At 49.6% G+C, this 25,260-nt stretch overlaps 1 protein-coding gene across 3 annotated transcripts; it reads left to right on the top strand.

Moving 5' to 3' along the window:
• Nucleotides 1-396: 396 nt before the first annotated feature.
• Nucleotides 397-23,798, top strand: SLC22A4 (solute carrier family 22 member 4). 3 transcript variants are annotated; one of them, XM_039390978.1, is made up of 11 exons: nt 478-481; nt 717-1,121; nt 7,058-7,161; nt 8,349-8,503; nt 12,084-12,255; nt 14,161-14,287; nt 16,334-16,434; nt 17,422-17,636; nt 18,307-18,489; nt 20,046-20,181; nt 21,303-23,798. In XM_039390978.1, the coding sequence occupies exons 2-11, from the start codon at nt 729-731 to the stop codon at nt 21,376-21,378; spliced, it is 1,662 nt and encodes a 553-aa protein (XP_039246912.1). In that variant the 5' UTR covers nt 478-481; nt 717-728; the 3' UTR covers nt 21,379-23,798. The 3 variants fall into 3 exon arrangements, with proteins under 3 accessions (XP_027603429.2, XP_027603428.2, XP_039246912.1); XM_027747628.2 differs by having other exon boundaries at nt 397-1,121; nt 12,132-12,255; XM_027747627.2 differs by having other exon boundaries at nt 397-1,121.
• The last annotated feature ends 1,462 nt before the right edge of the window (nt 23,799-25,260 follow it).

Genomic DNA, 25,260 nt, shown 5'->3' with positions numbered 1-25,260 from the left:
GTCAGCTGCCGAGAATAAACACTGCTGGGGAAAAGCAAAGGGCTGCAGTTAGGGACGGAATTTCAGGGGCTGTGAGCACGTTTCATTCCTACAGCTGCGTGATCCTTGTTTTCCTCTGTGCCGGTGTGTAGGAGGGATCACATCACTGCTGGCTCTTACGTTTCGTGGGGTGCTGCAGGGAGAGAGACCCCGCCGGCCCCGGCAGCCCCCCCCCAGCTCCCATCTGATGGATCGCTGATGCAGGTCCCTGTCCATTAACCGGTCCCGTGATTCCCGGCTGTGCCCGCTGCCGCAGGGATGGTGCGATTGTGCCTCCATCTTGCAGCGGCAACACAGGGGAAGCCTGGCGTGGGTCCCCGAAAGAGGTGGATTCGGGGCTGGGGGCGAGCTGGGGGCGGCGGGGCCATCGCCCCCGGGCGATCCCCGGGCGCTGATCTCGCCCCGCCGGTACCGGCACCGCCCGGCGCGGCTGCGGCCGCAGGTGCCCAGGGAAATAAACGGGTGAAATGGAAAAAAACGGGAACCGCCTCCCGGGAAGGCTCCGGAGCCGGTGCCCACGCGGTGCCCGGGGAGGCTCCGGGGATGCCGCGGGAGGCGGGGTCGGAGCGAACCCCCGGCCGGCCCGGGGGCCGGGACAGGACGCACCGCCCCGGGGGGGCCGGGCCGGGCCGGGGCCGCCCCCTCGGAGCGCCCGGAGCCGCGGGACAGCCGCGGAGCCCGCGCTCGCCATGCGCGACTACGATGCGGTCACCGCCTTCCTGGGCGAGTGGGGCCTCTTCCAGCGCCTCATCTTCTTCCTGCTCAGCGCCAGCATCATCCCCAACGGCTTCAACGGGATGTCGGCCGTGTTCCTGGCCGGCACCCCCGAGCACCGGTGCGCCGTGCCCCGCGGGGCCAACCTGAGCGGCGAGTGGCTCAACGCCAGCATCCCGCTGGAGCTGCGGGACGGGCGGGCGGCCCCGAGCCGCTGCCGCCGCTACCGCCTGGCCGCGCTCGCCAACTTCTCGGCGCTGGGGCTGCGGCCCGGCTCCGACGTGGAGCTGGAGACGCTGGAGCAGGAGCCGTGCCTGGACGGCTGGGAGTACAGCCGGGACGTGTACCGCTCCACCATCGTCACCGAGGTGCGCGGGGATGGGACATCCCACCCTCGGGCTGTGCCCGGCCCTGGGGTGGCTTCTTCTGCCTTGGGGAGGGTGCACAGGGAGCAGGAGCCAGCGGGTGAAGCGCCTGTGGGAAAGGTCCGTCTGGGCACGATGCTGCGGGGAGCGGGAGGGATGCCGGGGGTGAAGGTTGCTGGAGGAGCCGCTCGCCTTCGCCATCTCAGCTGTGTTTTCCAGTTTGTTTTTGCTCGGAGAGATGTTTGTGTGGAGGGGGAGGCAGAGGCTGAAAATAGAAGCGTGATAGTTTCCTTCTGCCACACGCTGACCGTCCCGGTGAACTGTGTATGCGATGGGATTGTTCGTTCTCGGTGCAGCGGTGAAGGGGACGCGGACGCGGTCCCATAAACACACAGCCAGCCCGGCTGTGGCCAGAGCAGGGTGGGCTCTCGCTGGCCCCGCACCCCGTGCCCTGCCGTGGTCTCGGTGGCCGTCGGTGCTGGAATGGGTGGGTTGGGGCGAGGCAGGTGCTCTGTCGCTCCTGCCGGAGCCTGACCCGGGGCAGCCAGGCAGGGTTTGTAAGGCTCTGCAGGGGCGTCGTCTGTAAGGGGTGTCTTGTGAGAACCTCAGCGGTGACAGGTCACATAAGCGCTCGTTTGGCGGTGTGGTGGCAGGGTCGTGCTGTTCTGCCTCTGCCCGTGCGGGCAGGGAGCGTGGAGCTCTGTTAGAGAACGAGACTGATTCCGCTACAGCTGCAGGATTGCTGCTGCTCTTCTACATTGTGCAAGGGCTTCCAGAGGTTCCAGGGCTCACCCTTATGCCAGGCAATGCTTGGACTTGGCCCCTGGCAGGCTCCGCGGTCCTTCAGCGTGTCCCAGGTAGCCAAGGGCTGCCCTGGTCAGGCACTGATGGCTCACCCTCGGGCTGCGTGACAGGGAGTGGCTGTGTAACCCTCCTCACGAGTCCTGTGACTCAGCAACAGCTGCTACCAAAAAACATTGCCCAGTGGCACAGCCGGGAAAGGTCCTGAAGGAGAGGCGAGGGGTCTGTGCCCTGGGGACACGGGAGGAGGGTCTGTGCTGGGGGTGGGCAGAGGTGGGCTCAGCCACATGCCAGGAGGGCAGGACGTGGGCAGGGTGTGCCAACCTCCAACCTGCCCGAAGCAAAGTCACTGGCACAGGTGACACCTCTTGCTGCTGTGCTGGCAGTCGGGGATCCCTCATGACACCAGGTCGAGCTGCTTGGCCGTGGGTGCTGCCCACGCTGCACACAGACATGCCCAGCTGTAACCCGTGGGCTGGCACGGCTGCCTGGTGGGTGCCTGGTAGTCACCACTGGCAGAGGTAGTGCCACACTCACTGCCAGAGGGAGGCCAGTTTATCCTGGGCTGTCTGTGAATTCATAGGCTCTGGTTTGGAGTTGGTGCTTGCTCTGAGAGAGGCAGTAAATTAAGCAAAAGGAGGAGAAATGTGATTACTTCTTAATGACCAGTAAATAAGTTGTGTTGGCAGATGCCAAACAAGAGCATTCTGTGTGGGATCCAGATGGGACACAGCAGTGGGGTTTGCCACAAGGCTTGGGGTGTGCCAGAGAGGCAATAGCACATCCAGAGATGGAAACCAAGTGCCAGGTTCCCATCTGTAAGCCAGATGGAAAAGAAGGATACTTGTTTTGTTTTAAAATTGTCATGGACATTTGGAAAAAATACAGAATTTGGTTTCAAAACAAGGAAAACAGGCACTGATGAAATGCTGAAAAGAGGCAGTTCAGTTAAATTTGAGATGTTTATTTTTGTACCCAATATTTTTCTCTGTATTAGGAAAGACAAGCCAGGACATGCCATCAGGAGAGCTCAGGGAAGAAACAGCTTCAGTTCAAAAACTCAGTTGAGGAGCAGAACTTGATGGCACAGGATTAATTGCTGGAGATTTAATTTGATTCGTGCAGTTGCATGAAATCCTGTTATTACTGCTGCTTGAAGGGAACTGGGAGATGCCAGCTCAGCACCCATGTTACTTGGTCTGGGGTTCTCTGTTGCCATGGTTTAACGTGTCCTCACAGACTCAGTCATCTGCTTGTCTGAAAATGGAGATGATGGGCAGAAGTGACCGTGCCCACAGCACAGGTGAAGAGGTGACCATCAGGCCAGGGTGACATGGAAGAGGCTCTGAGTGTGATGGTGAGCAGGTGGAAATGTGGGTCACTGTGGGGTCCAGTGTGATCCCACAGCTGAGGTGAAGGGGCTGCAGGGCTCCCTTTTCCCCTTGGCAGGCTCCCAGGCCCTGCTCATTGGTGTTCTTTTCTGGAACTTAACCTACTAATGTTTTACTTCCAGATCACGATGCTCAGAGCTGACACTAATTGGAGGTTCAAGGGCCAGCACCAGCACCAGTTCTGCTCTTTGGAGCAGGGCATCAGCATCCAGTTAGTTCCCTTGAGGCGGGTTGTCACCCAGCACTGCTCCCTGGGACACCCTGGGCATGGTGTGTGCCCCAGACACACTGAGAGACCCCTGTGAGGGGCAGGGTGAGTGCCAGGGGCTGTACTGGGGCTGCTCTCCTGTCACCTGTGCCACCCTGCTCAGTCCCTGTCCCAGCCCTGGCACTGACTGTCAGCAAAGGCAGAAATTAGAAGCTTTTGGAACTGGCAGAGACGAGAGGCTGGGTAGGAGCTACTGTGGTTTGAAGGCATCTAAAGGTCTTTTTGTTCCCTTATGGATTTTTCCATCAGTGGAGAGCAGCCCTGCCCAGCCCCGGGAACACACCCTGTGCACGGGCAGGAGGTGCCTGTGCTCATCACTTGTGCACCAAGCAGAGCTGGTCTCATTGCTGGACCTTGTGCTCAGGGAGCAGGATGGAGCCATCTGTGAATAATTAATACCTCTTGAGTTATTCATCTTCAGATTTATTCTTGTAAACCAGCTCAGATTTTCCCTGGTTTACAGCCCTGGCCATTTACACAAGGCTCCATTAGTGTTTTCTCCTCTGATGTGAGTGGGCTGGTTCTCAGGAGGGTTAATGAGTGATTTCTGACTGAGAATGCAGGTGGCTGGGTCTCTTCAGGCAGTCAGGACACCTTATCCAGTAGTTTCAGTTTTTCAGAAAGCTTTTCCACCCACTGCTGTGGGAAAGGGTTGGAGGGATTTGATGGGAATTAAGTGATGTAATAACAGTGTTCTTGAGCAGCTCCTATTCCTGCATTCAGAGCTCTTCTTTGGAACCTTACATGAACTTTGCTCTCCAATATGCTTAGCTAGGGACATTTCAGAATTACTTATTTTCTGGTTAATGAATAATTAGTCCAGTAGAGACAGTTTGGAAGTTGTAGCTGTAGATAGTTCAGCTGTGGCTGTAGCTCCCATGCCCATGTGTGGTGCTGGCTGTGATGGATGCAGCCTCTGAGGAGGAGGTCAAATAAGTTACTTTTCACTTTTCCCTCTACATTGGAGCAGGAGTGAAACCTCCCCGTGTCAACATGTGCTTGATCCCTGTGCAGTGCCAGGGCACGAGCCTCAGCCAGAGCCAGTGTCTGTGGGGTGGGAGGTGGCACTGGGGAGATGAGCTGTACCTGTGGGGTAGGGTTGCATTGCCAAGGTCCTAAAATAGGTGGTGGGGTTTGTTCACTCAGCAGCTTCACTCCAAGGCATATTTGGAGCCGGATGGACTTGGTGTGTTTGTGTGTGTTCTGGCCACATGCAGTGAGTTGCTGCAGACAGCAGCCCCTCTCCAGAAAACCAACTGCTGGGTGCTCTTTATCACATCCCCCAAATCTGAAAGACTTGACCCTGTGCAGTGAATTTTTGCTGGCTGTGCAGTATGTCATGGGAAAAGGGAGAGTGAACACCTGGGTAGGAGGCAATTGGCACCAAGGAGGCAATGCAGTTTTATGGACAAGTTATTATTTAGCTGGGTTTGCTTTGCAGCCAAAGTGCCTTTGGCACGTGGAGGCATTTTAAAAACACTGATCCTTAACCCTGATTGACTCAAGTCTGAAGGTCTACGAACAGGTACTGTGCTGGTGACCCCAGACTGGGGTGCTCAAATCCAGGTAATTAATAATAGTCTGTATCAGATGCAAACTCTGCCATGTCACCAGCTTTCCCCAGGGACAGGGAGGTGCAGCAGGATGTGGTGAAACACCTCTGCAGTGTACTTTTAATGCTTTGTTTCCTGTAGCTGAATTTTGTTTTGTCTTAAATAGAGGATTTGATTTCCACCAAACTTCTTTACAGAAATCTCCATTTCTCTGACAGGTGAAGCAGATCCCGTATCTGTTTTTCACAGCTATCATCCTCGAACATACCAGAGCCCCACTGACCCACATGCTCACATCCACCTTACCAAACACAGCAAAGATCACCACGGGTGTGTGTCTGGGGGGGCCACACCTCATCACCTCTCCCTGGCCAGCAGGGATGAGAAGACACCTTACAGCAACTGCTGCCATAGGGCTCTTTTAGTTGTTAATCAGATTTAAGTCTTGGAGGCACGTTTCAGTCCACCAGTCTCCATGTTCCTGCACTGAAGATGTGTGTGTTCCTCAGGAGGAGGCATGGGCTGTGTTTTAAACTCAGTTTTTCTGTCATGTAGCTGGTGTTACCCTGCAGGGCAAAGGGCAGAGGTGCCTGGCTCCCCACCACTGCCAGTGTATCTCTGTTCTGCCTGAAAATGGGCATTGGTTTCATCTCTTTCCTAAGTTATAGTCCAAAGCAAACTGCATCAAACCACACCCCCCCTTGCTTTGGGGTTTACCTGCCTGTTGTGCAGCAGCAGCGAAGCTCAGCCACCAGGCCAGGGGGGGTTTGGTTTTGGCAGGACTCTGGTGCCATCTGATGGCACCCTGGTGTCTCTGTAACACAAGAGTTGCTCCTTGTTGTAGCCTGTGGCTGAGTGAGGAGCCAGAGCAGCCCTGAGGGCAGGATTCTGCTCCACCCCCTGCCTTTGCCTGGGCTTGGCCCGAGGGCTCCCTGAGCAGAGGGTGTGTGCTGGGGCAGGCGATGCCCCGCTCTCCGTGGCTAATTATTAAAATTATGCCATACTTTGATCTGTGAGCTAATTAGATTACCATTATGGTAGTATTATCTGATCTGAGACTGACATGTTTGAAGCCTATCCCTAAGTGTTCCTGGCAGGCATGCCTTAACCAGGAGATTAGTCACCAGGATGGGAACAAGCTGTGGCAGAGACACGCTCAGCTGTAACTTCGGTGGACAGAGACTCATGATGCCATTGCTATTTTTTTAAACCTTGTCTGGGGTTATGAGTAGTTTTAGGTGGAAGTTTCCATGTTGGCTTCTGTCCCAAATCTCCAGCCCCAGCCAACTCCAGTCATGAGGCTGAGTGATGGGCAGCAAGTCAGTGGTGCAGGTTATGAGATGGAACAGAATTTGGTAACACATCAGTGCAGGAGAAGAGATTTCATTCTGTGCCTCTTCTTGCATATGTTTTGCCAACCCCAGAGGTTACTGAAATGCAGCAGGTTTTGTGCTGGCAGAGGTCAGGTAACTGGAAGCTGTCCCTAGCCAGGACAGTTCTTCACCCATCTCCATTGCTCTGCTTCACTGGTGGGAACATCTCGGGCCATGGAGAGCCAGGTCCGGGGGTCTGGTGGGGGATTGTGCTGGAAACAGGGCCAGGGCAGCCCTGGGGCTGCACACACCAGCTCCATCAGGCCTGGCACTGCTGGCTGCTCCCCCCTCAGCGGGGATGGGGTCCTGTCAAACACCTGAGGGGTTTTGGCCTCATGGAGTTGCCTGGGGAGGGAACCACCTTCCCTTTTTTTCCTGTGCTTTAAAGCAGGGCATTCCAGCAGCGACCCTGACTGAGAAAGCAGTGCCAGCGATGGGTGGAAACGTGGCGTGGGGAAATGGAATTAAATTGCCTGGAGATGTGTGAGTGTCCAGCCAGTGGCCCCCGTGCCCAGCGCTGTGGCTGTGTCTGAGTCAGGCTCTTGTCTTGCAGTGGAACCTGGTGTGTGAGGATGACTGGAAAGCCCCCCTGACCACCTCCCTGTTCTTCGTGGGGGTCCTCATCGGCTCCTTCGTCTCGGGGCAGCTCTCGGACAGGTAACGCCGTGGGCAGGGCAACCCCGGGGCCACGCCCGGGCTTTGTTTTTAGGAGGGGTAAAGGAGTTAAATGTGCCATTCTCTGAGCTTTTGATCAAAATGGGGTAACTGCCCTGGCTCCTTCAAAAATCCCTTGATCTGCAATTGTTTCTTTATCTGACAAAGATGTTGCTCTTTGTCACACATTAACTGACAATCCCTCCTTAGAGCTGCAGGATAGAAACTTGCCCTTTGAATGGAAGCTCTGCATAGGAGAGCTGATTTGCTGGAAATAGAGTAAGCACATCCAAGAGGAAGAAAAAAGCAGGTAACCTGTAAATGGATAGCAGTTGTGTTGCACCATCTCACTACGTAAAGTATCAAAAAAATCATTACAGGCATTTAATCATTATCTGAGCAGTGTTGACATTTTGGCCTTACGAGTGTTGAATGCAGAAAATACACTCTCTCTGCAATTCTCTGCTGCCCTCTCCATACAGCCCTCAACCCTATGTCCACACCACTATAGTGGGATCCCTGATCCTGCTTTGGTTCTGCCTGGGAATGAGGATATCATAAGGCAGCAGTGTTCCTCTGGGCTCTTAGGAGAGGGGTTTCAAAACTCATTGGGAGTCTTAATCCTAAAGCTTCTAGCATTAAATTCCATGTGATCCGAATTTAATCTCCTGACTCCTGCCCCAGTGCAGAAGTCAGTTGCTGTTACTGTTTGAAAGGGAGACGAGATAATCACTAAATCCCACTGGTGCCATGTGCCCACTGGGAGCATCTGAGGGAGTGTGTGTGCCCTGGTGGCAGCACAGCCAGGCAGCCTCTCCCAGGGCTCAGACACCCTCCTGCACGAGCTATTCCTTGGATTGTTGTGGGATCTCTGTCAGTAATGTGACATCTCCTAACTTTTGTGTGGCAATCTTCATGTGTCTCCCTATTGTACTGTTGCCTTGTCTCCTTAGTCTCTGTCTGATGGCTCCCTGAAGTTTCTGCTTTTAATTTTTCTTCTTGGTTTGTTTCCTGAGTCTTGGGAATTTTAATATTTTTTTTAGTGCATATGAAAAGAATAAAATTGTTTAAGATGAACAAAACTTCAGGTTGTGCTAAGCTTCATCACTTTGTGCTCCCTTGTGCCCTCTTACATAGCCCCCTCCATAAATACCTGCTCTTTCAGTAATAATCTTTATCTTTTACCAAAGGTTTGGCAGGAAGAGCATCCTTTTTCTGACGATGGCTGTGCAGACTGGCTTCAGCTTCCTGCAGATCTTCTCCACCAGCTGGGAGATGTTCACAGTGCTCTTCCTCATAGTGGGGATGGGACAGATCTCAAACTACGTGGTGGCCTTCATACTGGGTATGAATATGTCTGCATTAGATTAAATGTTTGCTTAATGTATTGTTACTATTTCCCCCCCCGAACCTGCATTATTTAGTTAGACAGTGGTAAATCTTCACTGGTACAATTCCTACTTTAAACCACTATGATTTTTTTTGGTCTTGGACCTTTAAAGCCCATAGTTTCTGTAGGCTGAGAGAAAAAGAAGAGAGCAGGAAGAGTCTAGATAAACATCCATTTCCTTCCTCTTTGGAGAAGACATTCAAGGCAGTGTTGAGGGTTTAGCAGCAGCAGGTCTGAAAAAGAGGAAGCATTTGGGTTCTTCCCTGCCTCTGCACCCCTTTGCAGAGGGGTCAGTGCATACCTGGTGCAAAACCTTGGCACAAACCAGTGCTTCCAGACACAGGGAATGTCAGGGAAGCTGGGTGGGTGTCAGAGCCCCAGGAGCTACAAAGTCACTGGTCTCAGTGTTGAGATTAGTGATAAAGTCCCTAATTTTAGAAGCTAAGGTTTGGGTTTTTTTCTACAGGGAGTGTAGGAAGAAGGACCCAGCAGCTCTGGGAGGCTGCGTGGCTGCAGTCACTGCCTGGGGACCCTGCAGGGAAGGGAAGAGCCCATGGGGAAGGGGACCCCAAGTGTCTCCCACTGGGCACAGGGTTTTTGGGAAAGGCAGCTGCAGGGGCAGATTGTGGGGATCAGTGATGCAGGTCAGGGGGGAACTGGGATTTGCAAGAGCTGTCTTTAAAATGTGCACATACATATTTATGGCTGTTTTTAAGCCACTGGTGCCAGCATTACAATTTGTAGATCATAATGTGAGCTAGATTAAAATTGTATACTAATAGTTAATGCTGGTCTTTTCTACACATGAGGCTTTAATGGGGGTAAAAATAGAGCAGAAGGGCATAATATGAAGTCAGTGCTGTGGAGGGGATACAGCACCATGTCCCCAGGCAGCTGTGAGTCACCACTGCCAGTGTGGAGGGAGGATTAAGGTCAGGCTGTCAGCAGGGAGATCCCTTCTTGCCATCACCACTGCCACTGCTGCTGCCACTGCTGTCACCACTGCCACTGCTCCCACTGTGCTGGGAGCTGACTCCTGTGCTGGGCTGATGGAGCTGGAGCCAAGGCTGGGAGGTGCAGCACTGGGTCAGGAGCTGGCCTGGCTGACAATCCTCCTGGGAGCACATGGGGTTTGTGTAGCACAGGGGTGCAGGTTCTGGTCAGGCAGGAATGTGGTACCCAGCGGGATGTGGATTGGGATGCTGCCTCAGGGCTCAGCAGAGGCCAAGCTGCAAGGGAGGGCCTGGAGCCAAATGCTCCTGCTGCTGAGAGAGGGGACGGGGTCTCCCCGAGGACATCAGGCTTGTTGAATTGCTCAGCTGCAGTTTGCTGGCCCTTGCCCCCTTGTGTTGTCTCATGGCATCGTCTTTTCTGTCGAGTCGTAGGAGCAGCGGTGGCTCCCTGGGGCACTTGTCATCAGTGCTGGCTGTTCCCTGGCAGCCTCGAGCCTGGTTCTAAGGGCATCTAAACTAACTTAGACATTGGCTTCCTCATTTAAGTGAGTCATCAGCTGCCTGTCATGGGTAAGGAGGAGGGCACTGACAGGGGATGGTCCTTCTCCCCCTACCCTGCGTAGCTGATGTGCCCCAGTGAGCTCTGTGACCTCTGCCCATGGCAGGGCAAACCCAGGAGCTTCCAGGGAGCTGCATGTGATAGAGGTGCTGGATAGGAGAATATGCCCATAGAAAGAGAGGTAACTCCTTAAGAAAGGCCATGCTCATTATGGGATGTGCTGGAGATGCTCCCCATGTTTCATCTGACAGCAGTCAGGGCTCACCAGGGCAGCAGCACCACCACCTGCAAAGGCCCTGTTGGCTCTGGCTGTGCTGCAGCCCTGCCACCCTCCAGCCCAAAGGGCAGGGTTGTCTTTTTTCAAGTGGCCACATCAGCAGAGGTTTCCCTTGTCATTGCAGCTTTCAGCATCCAAACCTGTGTTGCCTTCCCACGTGTGGCTCAGACCCTGTTCCAGCATCCTTGGCCACCCAGGCTCGTCCTGCCCTTGGCACTACTGCTGCCCACCTTTGTGGGAATAGTTCCACCCCAAGCTGTTGGTGAAATTCTGTAGAGAATGTTGATTTCTCTTTTACCTTTAGGCCCCAGTTTTCTGTGTTCAGAACTGTTGTGCTCTGGGACTATAAAAAAATGGAGATTTGTGAAGGCATGTTGGTATTGTCCTAGAGCTGTTATTCCTTGGCCAGCAGAATGAGGGAGGAGAGGCAGGAGATAGGGGAATTGGAGTTGACAGATATCATACTGGCTTTGAATTGTCACAAATGACAGTGTAATGTTTAAAGGTATAAACTGATGTTTCAAATATCAGACCTCTCCCAAGACAGCCCATCTAAACAAGAGCAATCAATAGAGGAAGATGGTATATTTTATCCCCCCACACTTGTTTTAGCCCAACAAGTTGTTATTTTCAGTTTTCTTAGCGTGACTTTATTCAGTTAACCCAGGTTTCTAAAATGAGAATTCTTGTAACTCTTAGGAGGAATTTTCAGTCTTGAGTATTTTTTTCCATCTTCTCAGCAATATTAAACATTGGAGTTCTTACCATGTTGCACAACCAAAGCACATTCTCCAGACTTTCTGAGCCCCTCCTGTTTGCTCAGTGTCCTTTGCTTTTTAATTGAGTCCAGATCAAAGTGTGAGAGTTCCAGCCCTTGCAGTGCTCCTCATGTGAGGGAGAGCTCTTGTAGCCCTGGGGCTGGGAGCTCAAGGAGGGGTGAGGTGGACCTGAGGGCATCTGTGGATTTTACTAAGCAGTGGCTAAGTGTTTTATTGTAAAAGAAGGGTTTTTTTATTGTAAAAGAATTTAGGTGCTTTTGAAGCCTTAGAACAGCCTCAGTTTTTATGACTAGATCTTAGGTTGCTGCATGGTGCAGTGGCTGTAGGATGCTTCCAGTGACTGCTGCCCGGCTCCTGGAAGAGTAGCATTACTAGAAGATGGTATCTTCCCTGGTTGTGTCCTTCAGCCTGTGATGTGCTGATCCAACATTCCAACCTTCCTTCTGTTCCAAGAAATAGATGTGACATTTGTTCCCAGTTCCCCTCACTGTAAATTCACATCCTTCCATCCCGTGTCAGTCTGTTGTCCACGGACCTCTGCTCCTCCAGAAGTGCCCAGCAGTGACTTGCATCTTAAATCCTGATGGGTTTAAGTGGGGGAGCAGGCTGTGTCCAGGGGGAGTCAGGCTGTGTCCTAGAGGGGGGAGCAGGCTGTGTCCTAGAGGGGGGAGCAGGCTGTGTCCTGGGGGAGCATGTCAGGAAGGCCCCTGGAAGTCTGCCGGCCATCCCCCATGCCTGTCCTTATCTGTCTCTGCAAATGCATTAATCAAAGCAAACAGAAGTAGCTTCTTTATCTGAAGGTCCCCAACACTCCCAGCAGCTTTTCTGTACGGGGTGGGTCCGTGCTGTGCTGCTCTTTTCTAAGACTGTTTAGCTGATTTTTTTTTTCGTAACTGCAATAAAGTATTTAGTCATGCTTGAAAAGAAAGAGTTAAAATGCTAATCCAACCTCCCTTGTTTTAAACAGGCACAGAAATTCTTGGCAAATCAGTTCGTATTCTGTTCTCTACATTAGGAGTTTGCATATTTTTTGCATTTGGCTACATGTTGCTGCCACTGTTTGCTTACTTCATCAGAGACTGGCGGATGCTGCTGCTGGCGCTCACTGTCCCGGGGCTGTTCTGCATCCCGCTCTGGTGGTGAGTGCCCACGCTCCCCACCTCCCCTCCTGCTCTCCCTGCTGGGTGCTGGGGAACACCAGGGTGTTGGGGGGGGCAGTTATTATTTTCTATCTGCCCTGAGGAGGCTTTGGTTCGAGGGGGGATGTTATGTTTGGGTTACTTGTGCCAGTTGTAAGTCACTGGTGCTGGCTGTGTGCTTGAAGCCCTGCTCTTTTCAGCTGGGCAGAGGCATTGAGGAAGGGCAGACAGCCTTGTTCTGTTCCTGCCCTGGTCATCTGCTGCTTTCTGAAGAGACAGGTATTTGAAAACGGAAAAGAAAGGCAAGGTATCACTCACACACTAAAAATAGGGATAATTTATAACAAAAAGAGTTCCCTCCTTTGGTATTATCCAGAGGACCCCTTTCTTCCTGAAAAAGTTGTAAGTGAGCAATTAATGTCTATATAACAGTTAAGTGATTCAGAGCCATTCTTCCACAGTCCAAAAGACCTCCTGCAGGTCCCAGTCTTGCCAGAAGTCTCTACTCCTGGTTTTGGTTTGTCAGTTGTTTGGGGTTTTTTTTAACCTTAGCCTTCAAACCAATCCTTTAAAATGGTTTCCAGCTCCACCTCTGCTGTCATCAGATTTTAAAGGTTGATTCTGTCTAAGGGTCAGTTCGTTTATTTAACTTGAAATGTTTCAGACTCCTTCAGCACAGCAGCACTTCCCTGTGCACCAAGCAGCTGTTCCCTGGTTTGGGAGGTTTGGGTGGGAGCCTCTCAGGTATCTGTGGAACAGGCACTGTGAGGGACACGAAATCTGTCCCCAGGGCATGGCTTCAGAGTCCTGCTGGGAAATGTACTGGGTGGGAGTTGCCAGGTTTTCAAGGGTGCACACTGTAAAGCATGCAGAAAGTTTCCATGGAGGGAACTTCTAGTCAGGGGCTTATGTGGGGGGAGATATGGGGCTCAAGGTGCACCAGCAATGCTCTGCCAGGGCAGGTTGGCATTAGCTGGCATTTGGGCACGTGGACCTACTGCTTCCATGGGCCATGTGACTTGCACATCCCACTGCTCTGTGCCATAGTTGCTCTTTTACTCATTTCCCTTCCAAATTCTCCAGAAGGTTCCCAGCATTGTCTCTGCAGTCTCGGGATCCTCAGCTTGCCCAGAAAGAAGAGCAGTGGAGGCAGCTCATCTCACAGAAAGTCCCATGCGTGGTTAAGGATTGGATATAAATCATCTGATGTTTGAAATTATTGACCTGTCTTTGGGTCAGTCCTTTAGGGTTCATCAGAAAAGGAGTGTCTGACCTGCTTTTTTCCAAGGAGAGGAAAAAGTGCTGCTGGCTAAAAGGAGCAAGGCAGCACCTGTTAATATCAAAGGATTTAGTTGAGGAAAAGTGAAATTTTCTGTCCTGTGTTTGGTGTTAATTCACTCAACACGTGCCTGGAATTGATTAGAAAATGTCATCAACTCTGCAAGGGGACACTGCCCCAGTTCTCTGCCCGGGAGAGCCTGCTCAGAGCTGTGGTAACATTGTGAGGTTTGTATATAAGATTCCTATGACACAGAACCTTTAAATATATCCTGTGCATATTTAAAGCATTTCCACATTGTGTGCAGTTTCCTAAGAATATTTCTGCTCAGTGCTGGCTAAGCTACCCCCATCCTTGCTGTCTATCTGGTGACATCTGGTGGACATCAATTATTCCTTGAAAAACAACCAGTGAGGACAAAGGCCTAAGCATGCATCTACTTTAGCATGAGAATAACCACATCCCATATATTTGAATTACACTGCCCACGTCCCTCTGTGCTGGCTGTCTCCTGCTGCAAGCAATCTGTGAGATGAGAGCATAATTCACAGACACAGCAAATATGTTACTTGTAACTTTTTACTTTTGTGACAATGTTGAGTCGTTTATTCTGAAACTTATTGCAGGGTCATTCCTGAGTCCCCTCGGTGGCTGATCTCCCAGGGAAGATATAAGGAGGCAGAAGTTATTATCCGAAAGGCTGCAAAAATAAATGGCATTCCAGCCCCAGCCGTGCTTTTCGACACTGCAGAGGTATGTTCCACACATCCTGCTGCTTTACCTAGCTGGCACTTTTCCCCTTTGGCCAGTTGACTTGTTGGGAAGTGCCAGCAGGGAACTGGTTTGCACCAGCAGCTCTCAGAGGCTGCGGGGACTTCTGGCATGTGGTAAGAGCTGGGTTAGAGAGATCAAAGTGAGAACCCAAAGGGAGGTTTTATTATTTGTTTTGTGCAGTAAAATGGTATTCCTCAGCAGTGGTTTGTTGTGGTTTTCAAAGCAAGGGTGGCCCAGATTGCTTTATCCTTTGGGCACTGAGAAGACCTGAGGAAGATGTGTTTGTGCCCATTTCAGCTTGGTGTGGTGTTTGCAATTTGTAGTTTAACAGCAGCCCTTTGCAGAGGGGCTGTGCAGGGGGCCCTAAATCAGCACCCACGTGTGCTGGGGCTGTGTGGAGCCTGAGGGACTCCTTGGGTTGCACAAACCAGTCAAAGCACCCGAGTGCTACAAGGGCACTTGAAAACCAGGATGGTAGTGAAGGCTGTGAGGAACATCAAGCTCTTCTTCAAAACTGGTTTTTTTCTTGTATTTCATACCTGTTGGTTAAAAGAAGAAAGCCTGGTGCAAACCTGGCACCCCAGAGGGCTGGGGAGCAGCAGAGCCCCGGCAGGATGGTTGGTTCGTGTGCTCATCTCCCCCTCTAGTGGCTCTGCCCGCGCCGGAGCGTCTCCTGAAGAGGCACACGGATTTTTCTTGTGCAAAGGAACCAGCAGCTCGACTCTTCGGCCTTGTGTCAGCAATGACCTGTAGGTCACATCTTCCTCTGCTGCCTCATAGTGGCACCTGTGTTTTGTGCCTCCCCGTGTCTCCTGGTAGAGCAGAAAGCAGAGCCCCGTGTGCTCCTCTGCAGTGTCTGCGGGACACAGACACTGTGTGACACCTCCCCTGGGCACCACCCCGCACTTGAGAGTCCCACTTACAGTTTGGCTGAAGATCCCTTTTCCAAGTGTAAGTTCTACTGTAAATTGAAGTGCACATTGCAATGATGGGAAGCTCATCCTACAGAAACCACGGAAAAGCCATTTCTTTCCTTCACAGCCAGTGCTCGGATGTGTTTCAAACTGTGTTTCATCTTCATGCATTCAAACTGGAGGTGGCTTTTTCAGGTTGCAGCATTTCATCACTCCCACGTATTTTTGAGACCAAGCAGCAGCTCAACTGTCCTTTACCTCATGGAGATTTTGTGTGCCACAGTGTCTGTCCTCAAAAGCCTGAGGATGATGTCTGCGCTCTACATCCTCCGCTGGAAGTATTTTTCAAACATTACTAGGAAGACATTCCTCAGAAACCATCCTCTCTTTGTAGGAAAGGAAATCTCCTGGGTAGCCCTGTTGGGAGAGCCAGGGTGGTTTGCTCTTTCAGCCTGGGGGGAAGCCTGGACACAAGTGCTGGCTTTGCCCTGGCAAGTCAAAGTGTGCAGGCAGAGGGGCACCCTAATGCCTCCCAGAAGATTGCTGCCTCAAGCCTCAAACAGGACCCTCCGACTCTGATCTGAGGTGGTGGATGCTCCCATGCTGTGCTCTGGCCACTTCACCAACCTCTGGCATCTGTTGCCCTCCCTGTCAGGTGCTGGCAGGCAGCAAAACTTGGTGATTTCCTGCGGTTTTTTCACATTGTTTGTGAAGGTCGAACAGAAGAGTTGAGTGGACAGTACACAGAAAAATGCCTTTGGTAACGAGGTTACTCCTGGAAGCAGAGTGTGACATCCCTAAGAAAATGTGAATTCATCTGTCTGGTCAGCTGATACTCCTTTCTAATTAGTCAGTGTGTGCTGTCTCAGCATTACCTATTTTTTTATTTATTTTTTTTTAACAAAAAAGTGGAATCTCCCACGAGTGCAGCTGGGTGCAGAGACAAGCTCTACCTAAGGACTGCCCACCCCGGGGCAGACGTGGCCCTTGGGCTGCCTGGTTATCCCCTGATAGCTGTAACTTCGTAACTGCCCGGCTTGTGGGTAGCAGAGGTTGTTTTGCTCTTAGGTGTGTGGGAATTTTTTCGGTTTTGTTTTCCTTTTTCCTTCAGATGCAGGATTCGAAGCCTCAGCAGCAGCAGAAGGCTATCCTTCTGGACCTATTTCGAACCCGAAACATTGCAACTATTACTATTATGTCATTACTTTTGTGGTAAGGAAATGTGTATTCCTACAGTACCCAGGCAATAAAACAGTTACTGATTTGAGGGCACATGCCACAGGTTTAGATAAGAAGTCTGAGCCTTGGAGCCCATCTCCACATGGTCCTTGGCTGGTACATGGCCCTCAATGTCCTCACTCCCACACAGCATTAATACCCAAGGATCTGGAGACAGTAGCCTCGATGTAAAATAGTTAAGAAACCATATGTAAAAACTTGTTTATTTTAGATTATGTTCCTTTTCTTTTTTTTTAAGATGCTCCCATCTCTGTAATCTCTGTTTGAAGAGAAATGTTCTTCTTGAAGCAAAGGCAGCAACTCAGTAGCATAACAAGAAGCAGACCCATGGCCAGCATTTTTGTTCTGTGTCTGTACAGTGCCCATCTCAGGGAGATCTTGGTCCCTGCCTGGGCAGCCACGAGGAATGAGGACCCAATAATACCATGTAGACAAACCAGCACCCTTTTCTGTCCATATTTCCCCAGCAGAAAGGAACTGGCTAGCACACTTGGCATGCCATAGTGAGGCACTCTTGAGATTTGAGACCTGAACATCCAGCTCTCTTGTGAAGATTAAATAAGTTGTAACGGAACTGCTGAGGGGGGGAGATCCTGTCACTGGAGTTGGCTACAAGTAGGAAAGTAGTTGGCATGGGAAGCTTGCAAGAGTCATTCCATTGTGTTGTTGAGTCCATTGCAATGAAAAGCCTTTGTGAACGACTTCCACAAAGCCTTTTACTTGGTGTAGTGTGTGCAGGAAGGACAGAGAAATCCAAGGTCTCTTCAAGCTGCTGTGGATGTGGCCACTGGAAGAGATGACAGAATTAGAAAGATGGGGTTGCCACTGAGATTTTTTTAAGCCACGATACCTGTGGCAACGCTTTCCGACATCCTATATTTGTAACAACACCTGAGGCAACACTGGAGGCGTTCAGAGACTGCTGTTTCTGGAATGATTTGGATTTATTGCTTTTCTCAGGTTTTTCACGTCAGTTGGTTACTTTGGCCTGTCCCTCAGCACTCCAGACTGGCATGGAGATGCCTACCTCAACTGCTTCCTCTCGGCTGTGATTGAAGTCCCAGCTTATGTGATCGCCTGGCTCCTCCTCCGCTCCCTCCCGCGCCGCTACTCCTTGTCTGGCACCTTATTTTTAGGGGGAAGTGTTGTCCTCTTCATTCAGCTGGTTCCTACAGGTACAAAATTCAATACGTGGTTCTAGTATATAAAATATTCAGAACAGTTGAGGGTACTCTGTACCAGTTCTGCAAAACCACTGGAAACCGGCATCGAATTAAGAATTTGAGGCCAAGGTTATGCTGATCCCTTGCAGCCTTAATTTTTTTTTATTGCATATGTATATGCTGAGTCATGCTCAACTCTCATTTATTGTGTCAGGTTACTGAGCTTTATATAGTGCAGGGGAACCAGCTTCTAACATGAGAGCCCAAAGCGTACTGTGATTTATCTGGTTGTGCATCCAGACTGAAAAAACCTGCATCCACATTTCACTGTGTGTAAATCTCCACAGGATTTTGCAAAAAAGGGGTGGATTTAAGCTTGTGCTTTATTGCTATGTAATCCAAAGTTTTGTTCCATTTAAAAAATGCTGTTTTACTTGGAGACAAGCAAAATCTGGAAAGTACAAAATAACCTGAACAGCTACATTATGCTCAGTGGGAAGTTTGGAGCCAAGCCATCCAGGGATGGGTTAATACTTTGTGTAATTTTTTAAAAAAACAACAATACCAAACCCACAACCTTTAAGAAAAAGACCAGCAATATAATCTTTTGGACGTAGAAGAAATACAAGTAATAAGCACAGAGTGTTGTATATTGACCTTGATTTTATTTTGTCTCCTCCAGATCTCAATGTCCTCTCTGTTGGTCTGGTGATGCTCGGGAAGTTTGGCATCACAGCTGCATTTTCAATGCTCTATGTCTACAACGTGGAGCTGTACCCAACCCTGGTGAGGAACATGGCAGTGGGAGCCACTTCCACGGCGTCCAGGCTGGGCAGCATCATCGCTCCTTACTTTGTTTACCTGGGTGAGATATCCTGCCTTTCTTGCCTCGTGCCACACAGCTGCCCAGAGAAGCCATCTGAGCTTCTGCAGTGCAGGCTCAGCTTTAAGTCCCTTCACTTCTTGTCTTTTGAGTCCCTTCTCTCACCTGGGATCTGAATTCACTGCCAGACACGGCAGAAATGAAGTAGAGCTGCTTGGGCTTTACAGAAGGATCAGGCACTTCTTTCCTTTAGGGACCACTCACATATCACTGAAGTGGGTCCAAGCTGGTCCAGGACAATGATGGTGTTTATAAACCATGCAAATGGAGTGGCTGGGATGACAACCACATCTTGGGATGCCAGGTAGTTTCCCAGGAGAATGTGACAAGAAGTGATGTTGCAAGTAAGGAAATCTGGCAGTAGGAGATCCGTTGCATGGTACTCTCCATGCACATCCCAGGATGGGTATGTCAGGAGGAGGTGAACCAGGTGGGAATCCGAACATTCGCAGAATCTGCGCTCTCTGGAGTCATCAAAATAGTTTCCTAAACTCTAAGGGATTTTAGGAAAAACTTGTCAGCTGCTGCTATTTGCTACAGCTAAATTAGGACCTTGTATTTCATCCAGCTCATGAACACAGAAGAGATCAAATCACAAACTTTGGCTCAGTGTGACATACCCAGGGGTCCTCACTTTAATCCTAGTTTATTCCATACATTATAAAGCACATTGCTCTATCCCAACTATAAAATAAAGCTGTCAAGTCCAGTTTGGTATCTTTGGATCTTAAATACTTTAACTCCTTGGTAATCCCTTTCCTGAAAGACTTTTCCATTGCTGTGCTGCTGTGACTTGAGGCTCTTGCATCCTGCCCAAACACTCCTGTGCCAGCTTCAGGCTGCTGGCAGGGGCTGCTGCCTTCGAGTCCAAAATAGTATTCTGAGTACACCAAGGTCAGAGCCTCACGTGTGTCTCAGGAAGCCTGATGCTGTCTCCCTTTGCAGGAAGGAAGGCATTGAAGGATTCCCCTGTTAATGACTTGTTAGTCTGTAGCTGGCCTGTTCAGCTGCATTAGTCTCTTCCCTTCTTTTGCACCAGCCCAGCAGGATACGCAATCCCAGCAGCTGATGAGCTGCTTGGTTGCTTATGAGCAATTTTATTCCCTCATATTGAATTATTTAACAGAGGATTTGGTTCCTGATGACAGTGTAGTGCTGGAGACTCCAGCAGTGATCCCAGCAGAGCTGTTGCCTTGCAAAGATGTTGGCTAGCCCAGCTGAAAATGTAAAACATCCCCAAACCCCCAAACTATCAGCCACTACACAAACATGGGGGTTGGCATGAAACTGTTGGTAGGTGTTGCCATCCAAGAGCACACGTTGAAGCTTTAAAATTTTTAAAATTGGAAAAATTCCTTTGTTTGCTGGCAGGTAACAGATGTAACTCAGTTTTGGATTCACCTTTGATATTTATGAAGCTTTCAGCTAATTATTCCAAATGAATTCCGCATTGCAGCAATGTCTGAAATATAAAGTTTCCACGTGGGTTTGTCGGTTGTGGACATGAAGTACTGTTGGCATGTCCTCTGCCCTGCCAGGTGCCTATGACAGATTCCTGCCCTATATCCTGATGGGAAGCCTGACTGTGCTGATTGGGATCCTCACCCTGTTCCTCCCGGAGAGCTACGGCAACCCCCTGCCCGAGAGCTTCGAGCAGATGCTGAAGGTGAAATGGTAAGGCAGCTTCCACTCATCCTGTGCCTCACAAGGGTTCACAGCCTGCTCCTACCCAGTCCCTCTTCCCAATCAGTAAACATTTCTTCAGTTTCACTGCAAAACATCAAAGCTTTCAAAGTGCCCCTTAGATTATTTTCTTTTGGGTTGTTAATTCAACAGTGACATCATGCAATTTCTCCAGTGTCTGAACCTGAGAGCTGATGTGCACTGGCAAAGCAAGGCTGACCTTGAGGCTGTTGCTTCAGATTTCCCAACACCTTTCATCCTTTTTTATCATTCATTCTCTTTAACTCTTCATTTAAACTTTCCATTTAGTAGGATTATGTACATTATGAAACACTTCATCATATACTACTCCAAATTAAAGACAAAATTTCAACATTCTACCTCTTTCTGGGCAGCCAGAGAGAGGCCAGGACAGCTTTTCCTCTGGTTTATATGATTTAGCTGTAAGCAACAACAGTTCTCTTGACCCACCACCATGGCTATTTAGGGTCCCCTGAGCAAACATTTCCACTGGAATCTGTGCACATCCATTACAGTGTGAAGAAAATTCTTGGGAGCAGCAGAAGGAAACTGGATTAACCAAGTAGCCACCACCCAGCTTAGTGAGAACTGGTACTGGAACAGAATTTGCCCTTATAAGCAATAATACCTTGAAAAAGCTGGGAATCCCTGTATCTAATTCCTGGTCAATATAAGGAGCTGTCATGCTTTCAGAATAAGAAAAATTCTCTGGCCAGGTTCCTTAAGAAAAAGAGCAGCATACCCTATCATAATTAGGGACTTCTTACACGTCTGACCTGTGGCTTTTCAGTGTTGCACTGAGGACCTGTAGCTAGAAATCCTGGAGTCAAAGCAGATTCCCCTCACAGGCTCCTTGCATCAACAGACTGAAGTAACTGAATTACAGTCCCTGAATGAGGTTCACATTCCAAGCATTGTTTGCTGCACTGCTGCTGCCACCCAGCCAGGCGACTGTGCAGAGCACTGCGTGGGCTGTAGGGTCACAGCAGCAGAGGAACGTGCCTATTGCAGCCGTGCTCGCTGGCAGGGGGGAGTGGCTGATGACACCCTGGAAAATCTTCTCTAGTTCTCAGTCTTTTACTTGCTTTCAGTTTCAGAAATGGGCAAGAAACCACTGGCGTTAGGAGTTCCAAGGAAAGTCCTAAAATTCTGATGACACGCTTGTGAAGAAGGATGCACGCTGTCAGAGGGGCTGAAAGAAGAACAGGATCATCTCAAAATGCATTTTTCTTCCAGAGGAAAATGAACAAAACCCAACAGTCAATGCTATTGCACCATAGTTGTTACCCCCTGTGCTACCATCCCCAGATTACACAGTTTACTGACCAGCTGCTGTCTACTCCTGCAGGACTCTCAGTCTGTAATTCAGCGTCCTGATTGCTGGGGTTTGTCAGCAGACACAGTCCCCATTGAGAAATGGGGACCTGCTGTGCTAGACAGAAGTCGAGGAGTAAGCTAGAAGTGAGCCTTAGGAATAATACAGCAGTGACTCCAGTAAGTCAGGTACTTGATGAAAGCTGCTTAAAGGACAAAAAATATTTAGCAAATGTAATGCTGGTGGTTCTTCTCACTGTGTGTGTTGACTGGAAGAAGGGGAACTGGGTGCCTGTCTTTCCAAACCTGAAGGAAAGATCCTGGCCTCCTCTGAAATCTGGGACCAAAGCCCATAGACTGAGTGGGGTCAGAACTGAGTTGTAGCAGAGCAGACACAGACTTTGCTGTAAAGACATGGGGTTAAACAGAACATCAGAGGAGCTTTCCATGTCACTTGCTTTTCCCAGGACCTGGGATCCACTTGTTCCTGTAAAAACTGATGCTTTTTCATAAAGCCTGAGCCCACCTTGGGCTTTGTGTCTTTGGGGAGGGGGGGGAATCTCGAGCACTGAGTAAGGACTATAGTTTGCTGACTTTCTGATGGGCCATGCCCACTTTCAACAGAAACATAAGCTTTAGCAAGTCAGTGATCCTGTCCATATGTGCCATGAAGTTTTAGATTTTAGGTTTTTCATGGTATCTGGGCATAAGCAGGTTTTTTAGATCTTTTGGGGTGTTGGTTTTATTTTTCCCAAAGTATTTAATTTCTTCTTTGAATATATACCACTTTGTTCTGCACCTTCAGAGAAAGCTCACTGCAGTTTCAAAAGCTTCTCAAAACCCTTGTGCCATTTATAAATTTAAAGGGGCTTTGCTCTCAAAAATCTGTACTGGAGATGTTTACCTGCAGCTATTAAAAATGCAAAAGGACTAATTGGGGACCACGTTTTTTTCAAAACAAAACTAAACACCAGTGTTTTGGTTTTCAAAACTTACAGATGATATATGCTTTTTTTAAAAAAAAAAGTTTAGCATAGGTAGATTGGATGATGATAAATGTAGAAACTTACAGATGATATATGCTTTTTTTAAAAAAAAAAGTTTAGCATAGGTAGATTGGATGATGATAAATGTAGAGTTTCAAGTTGTGCTACTACTGTTTTATAAACACTACATTGTTGGAAAAAAGTGTAATACCTTTTATTTTTGTATATGTTGGCTGTGCATGCACTTCTTGGACACATAAAGTCTATCAGACCTGGTAGACTGATTTTTATCCTCTATAAATAACAATTAGCCCTGAGTCACCTCCTGTAAGGGCCAAGAAAAGCACAGTGTCTCATCTTTACTGCGAGAGTTCAGGGTGAGTTGTCTTGTGCTGGCACTTGGCACAGGAATGGGGCTCTCCCTGAAGTTCAAGCACAAATATAAAGCTTTATAACATTTAAATGCAAGGAACTTGTGCAATTAATCCAAACTGCTTTTGGGAGTGGAAATACTATTTTCTAATAATTTGCTGCAGTTATACTTTTGCCATAAATGTAACATGGCATGAGGTAACCAGTGTCCTGTGACCCCTGATGTTCTCATCCCTTCTCAAGCTGTAATTTCTCTAATAACAGCAGTATTTAATCTTGTTTTTACTTATTACAGAATTAACCTATAGAATAGTTGTTTAAATGTACCAAATTTCTCAAGAAAGCCCTTATATATCAGCACAGAACAGGTTTGAGGACTTGGGTTAAATATAGGTGGCCATATTTTTATGAAGATTTTTATATTAAGTTGCGACTTATTTTATGAGATTGTAGGCTTGGGTATTTCTAAAAGGTAAATATTTTTGTACTCTTGAACCTTGCAGTATCTTAAAACCTGTTTTTTCCTTTTTTAAATAAGAAAGAGGGTTGTGTTTTTTAAAGTACCTTGTTTCAACCAGTCTCGTTTTTCTTACTTGCACCGCTGATCTCGAGCTAGTGTCACATTTTAGTATTTCTAGCAGGGGATTTAACAACCTTTCTCAAGAGCAGAATGTCTTTGAGCAGTGCTGTTGTAAGGCCTGATGGTGTCTGAAGTGCAGTGGGAATGAGGGAAGCCCCAGCTGGGGCCGTCGCACTGTGCCTCCTCTGTCACCTCTGTCACCTGGACTCGGGTCTCTGTGTGCAACCTTCGACCCCCCGCTGGCTCACCGCTCTGCTCACGCCTCTAGGGAGCTGTATAATTGTCACTCATTAACTCCTGTGCTCATTGTAATAAAAACGTGCACTGACATTGTTTCACCTGCTTTCTGTGTGGGTTGTAGTTGCAGAGCAAGGCTCCCCAAAATAAATGCTTGGTGCCAAGAAGGTTAAAGAAGTAATTTAAAATGTATTTAGCACGGATAAAGGATGAAAATAAACCCCTAAAACTACCTGGATTTCAGGTACTTCGGTCCTGATCCTTCAAATCCTTGGAAGCTGACCCTAGCCATGCTTAAAGATGATTTTGTGGTTTAACTCCTATTTTGTTATTCATTTTCCACCTTTGATAATTTTCACAGCTGTGTGATTTCAACATGGAATGAAAGATCTTTTTAAATACAACAGTTCAAAAGATGCTGTGGAGAAAATATCAGCCACAAAAAGCCAGTCAGAAATATGAACTAGCCTTTGGGAGAACAAGGCCAAATTCTGCAGCGATACCCCACAGCTTTTGAACTGAGCTCTATGGGGCATGTGAACCTCCTGCCAGTGCCCCTGGGTACTGAGCTGGGGCTTGGGGCCAAAGATCAGAATATTATTTATTAAATTTATTATTTGTCAAACACCTAGTACATGTTCCCTCAGAAAGTAGTGTCATGGTAAATGAAACGTTTTTACAGCCACAGCCAATGCTGCCGAAGGGACGATGGCAGGTGTGGGAAGGTAACACAGACTGGAACGAGGAGCCATTGAACCTGGACTTGCAGCAGGCTGCCTTCTTTGGTGAGCAGAACAGTCCAGGAAGACTCTTTTGGCTCATCCATGGTACTGACCCAAACCAAGGCTTTACTGAAGAACCCTGGGCTGGTTCCTTGTGTGGTTGAGCCTTGGGGGCTGAAGGCAGCTCAATAATGATTCAGTTGGAATGGGCTGCCCAGGGAGGTGGTGGAGTCACAGGAGGTGTTAAAGGACAGACAGAACATGCTCAGGATGACATGGTGATGTTCGGTCACAGGTCGAGCTCGATGATCTTGGAGGTCTTCTCCAACCGAATTGATTCTGCAATTCGTCCCAACGCTGGTTTCTGAATCCTTTGGGCGGTAAATATGGGGTCTGACGCCTGTATTAATGGGCTGTTGCTGACCAGAAGTCACCCAGGGCAGGGCACGTGCCTTGCATGGAAAAGGAGCCCCAGGTCACGGACAAGGCTGGTCCGGAGCCGAGCCCCGGGGCCGGCCGGGAGTGCCGGGGGAAAGGGAGGGAACACCGGGAGCGCCGGGGGGAGCGGGGGGAGCCGCGGGCCGGCCCGTCCCGCCCTGTGTGACACCCGTGCCCGGCCCGTCCCACCCTGTGTGACGCCCGTGCCCGGCCCGGCCCTGTGACACCCGTGCCCGGCCCGGCCCTGACACCCGTGCCCGGCCCGTGCCCGCTGCCGGGGCCGCTCCCGTGCCCGGCCCGTGCCCGGCGCTGCCGGGGCCGCTCCTCCCGCAGCCGCAGCGGCCCCTCCGGCCCCGGCCGAGCCCCCGGGCGGAGCGCGCCGGGCCCGGCCCCACCTGCG

This window comes from Pipra filicauda, unplaced genomic scaffold (assembly GCF_003945595.2).
Source record: "Pipra filicauda isolate LSUMZ 115617 unplaced genomic scaffold, ASM394559v2 scaffold89_size2521313_pilon, whole genome shotgun sequence".
Lineage (NCBI taxonomy): Eukaryota > Metazoa > Chordata > Aves > Passeriformes > Pipridae > Pipra > Pipra filicauda.
Note: the sequence above shows the minus strand (reverse complement) of the source record. Positions and strands in the feature narration are given on the sequence as shown.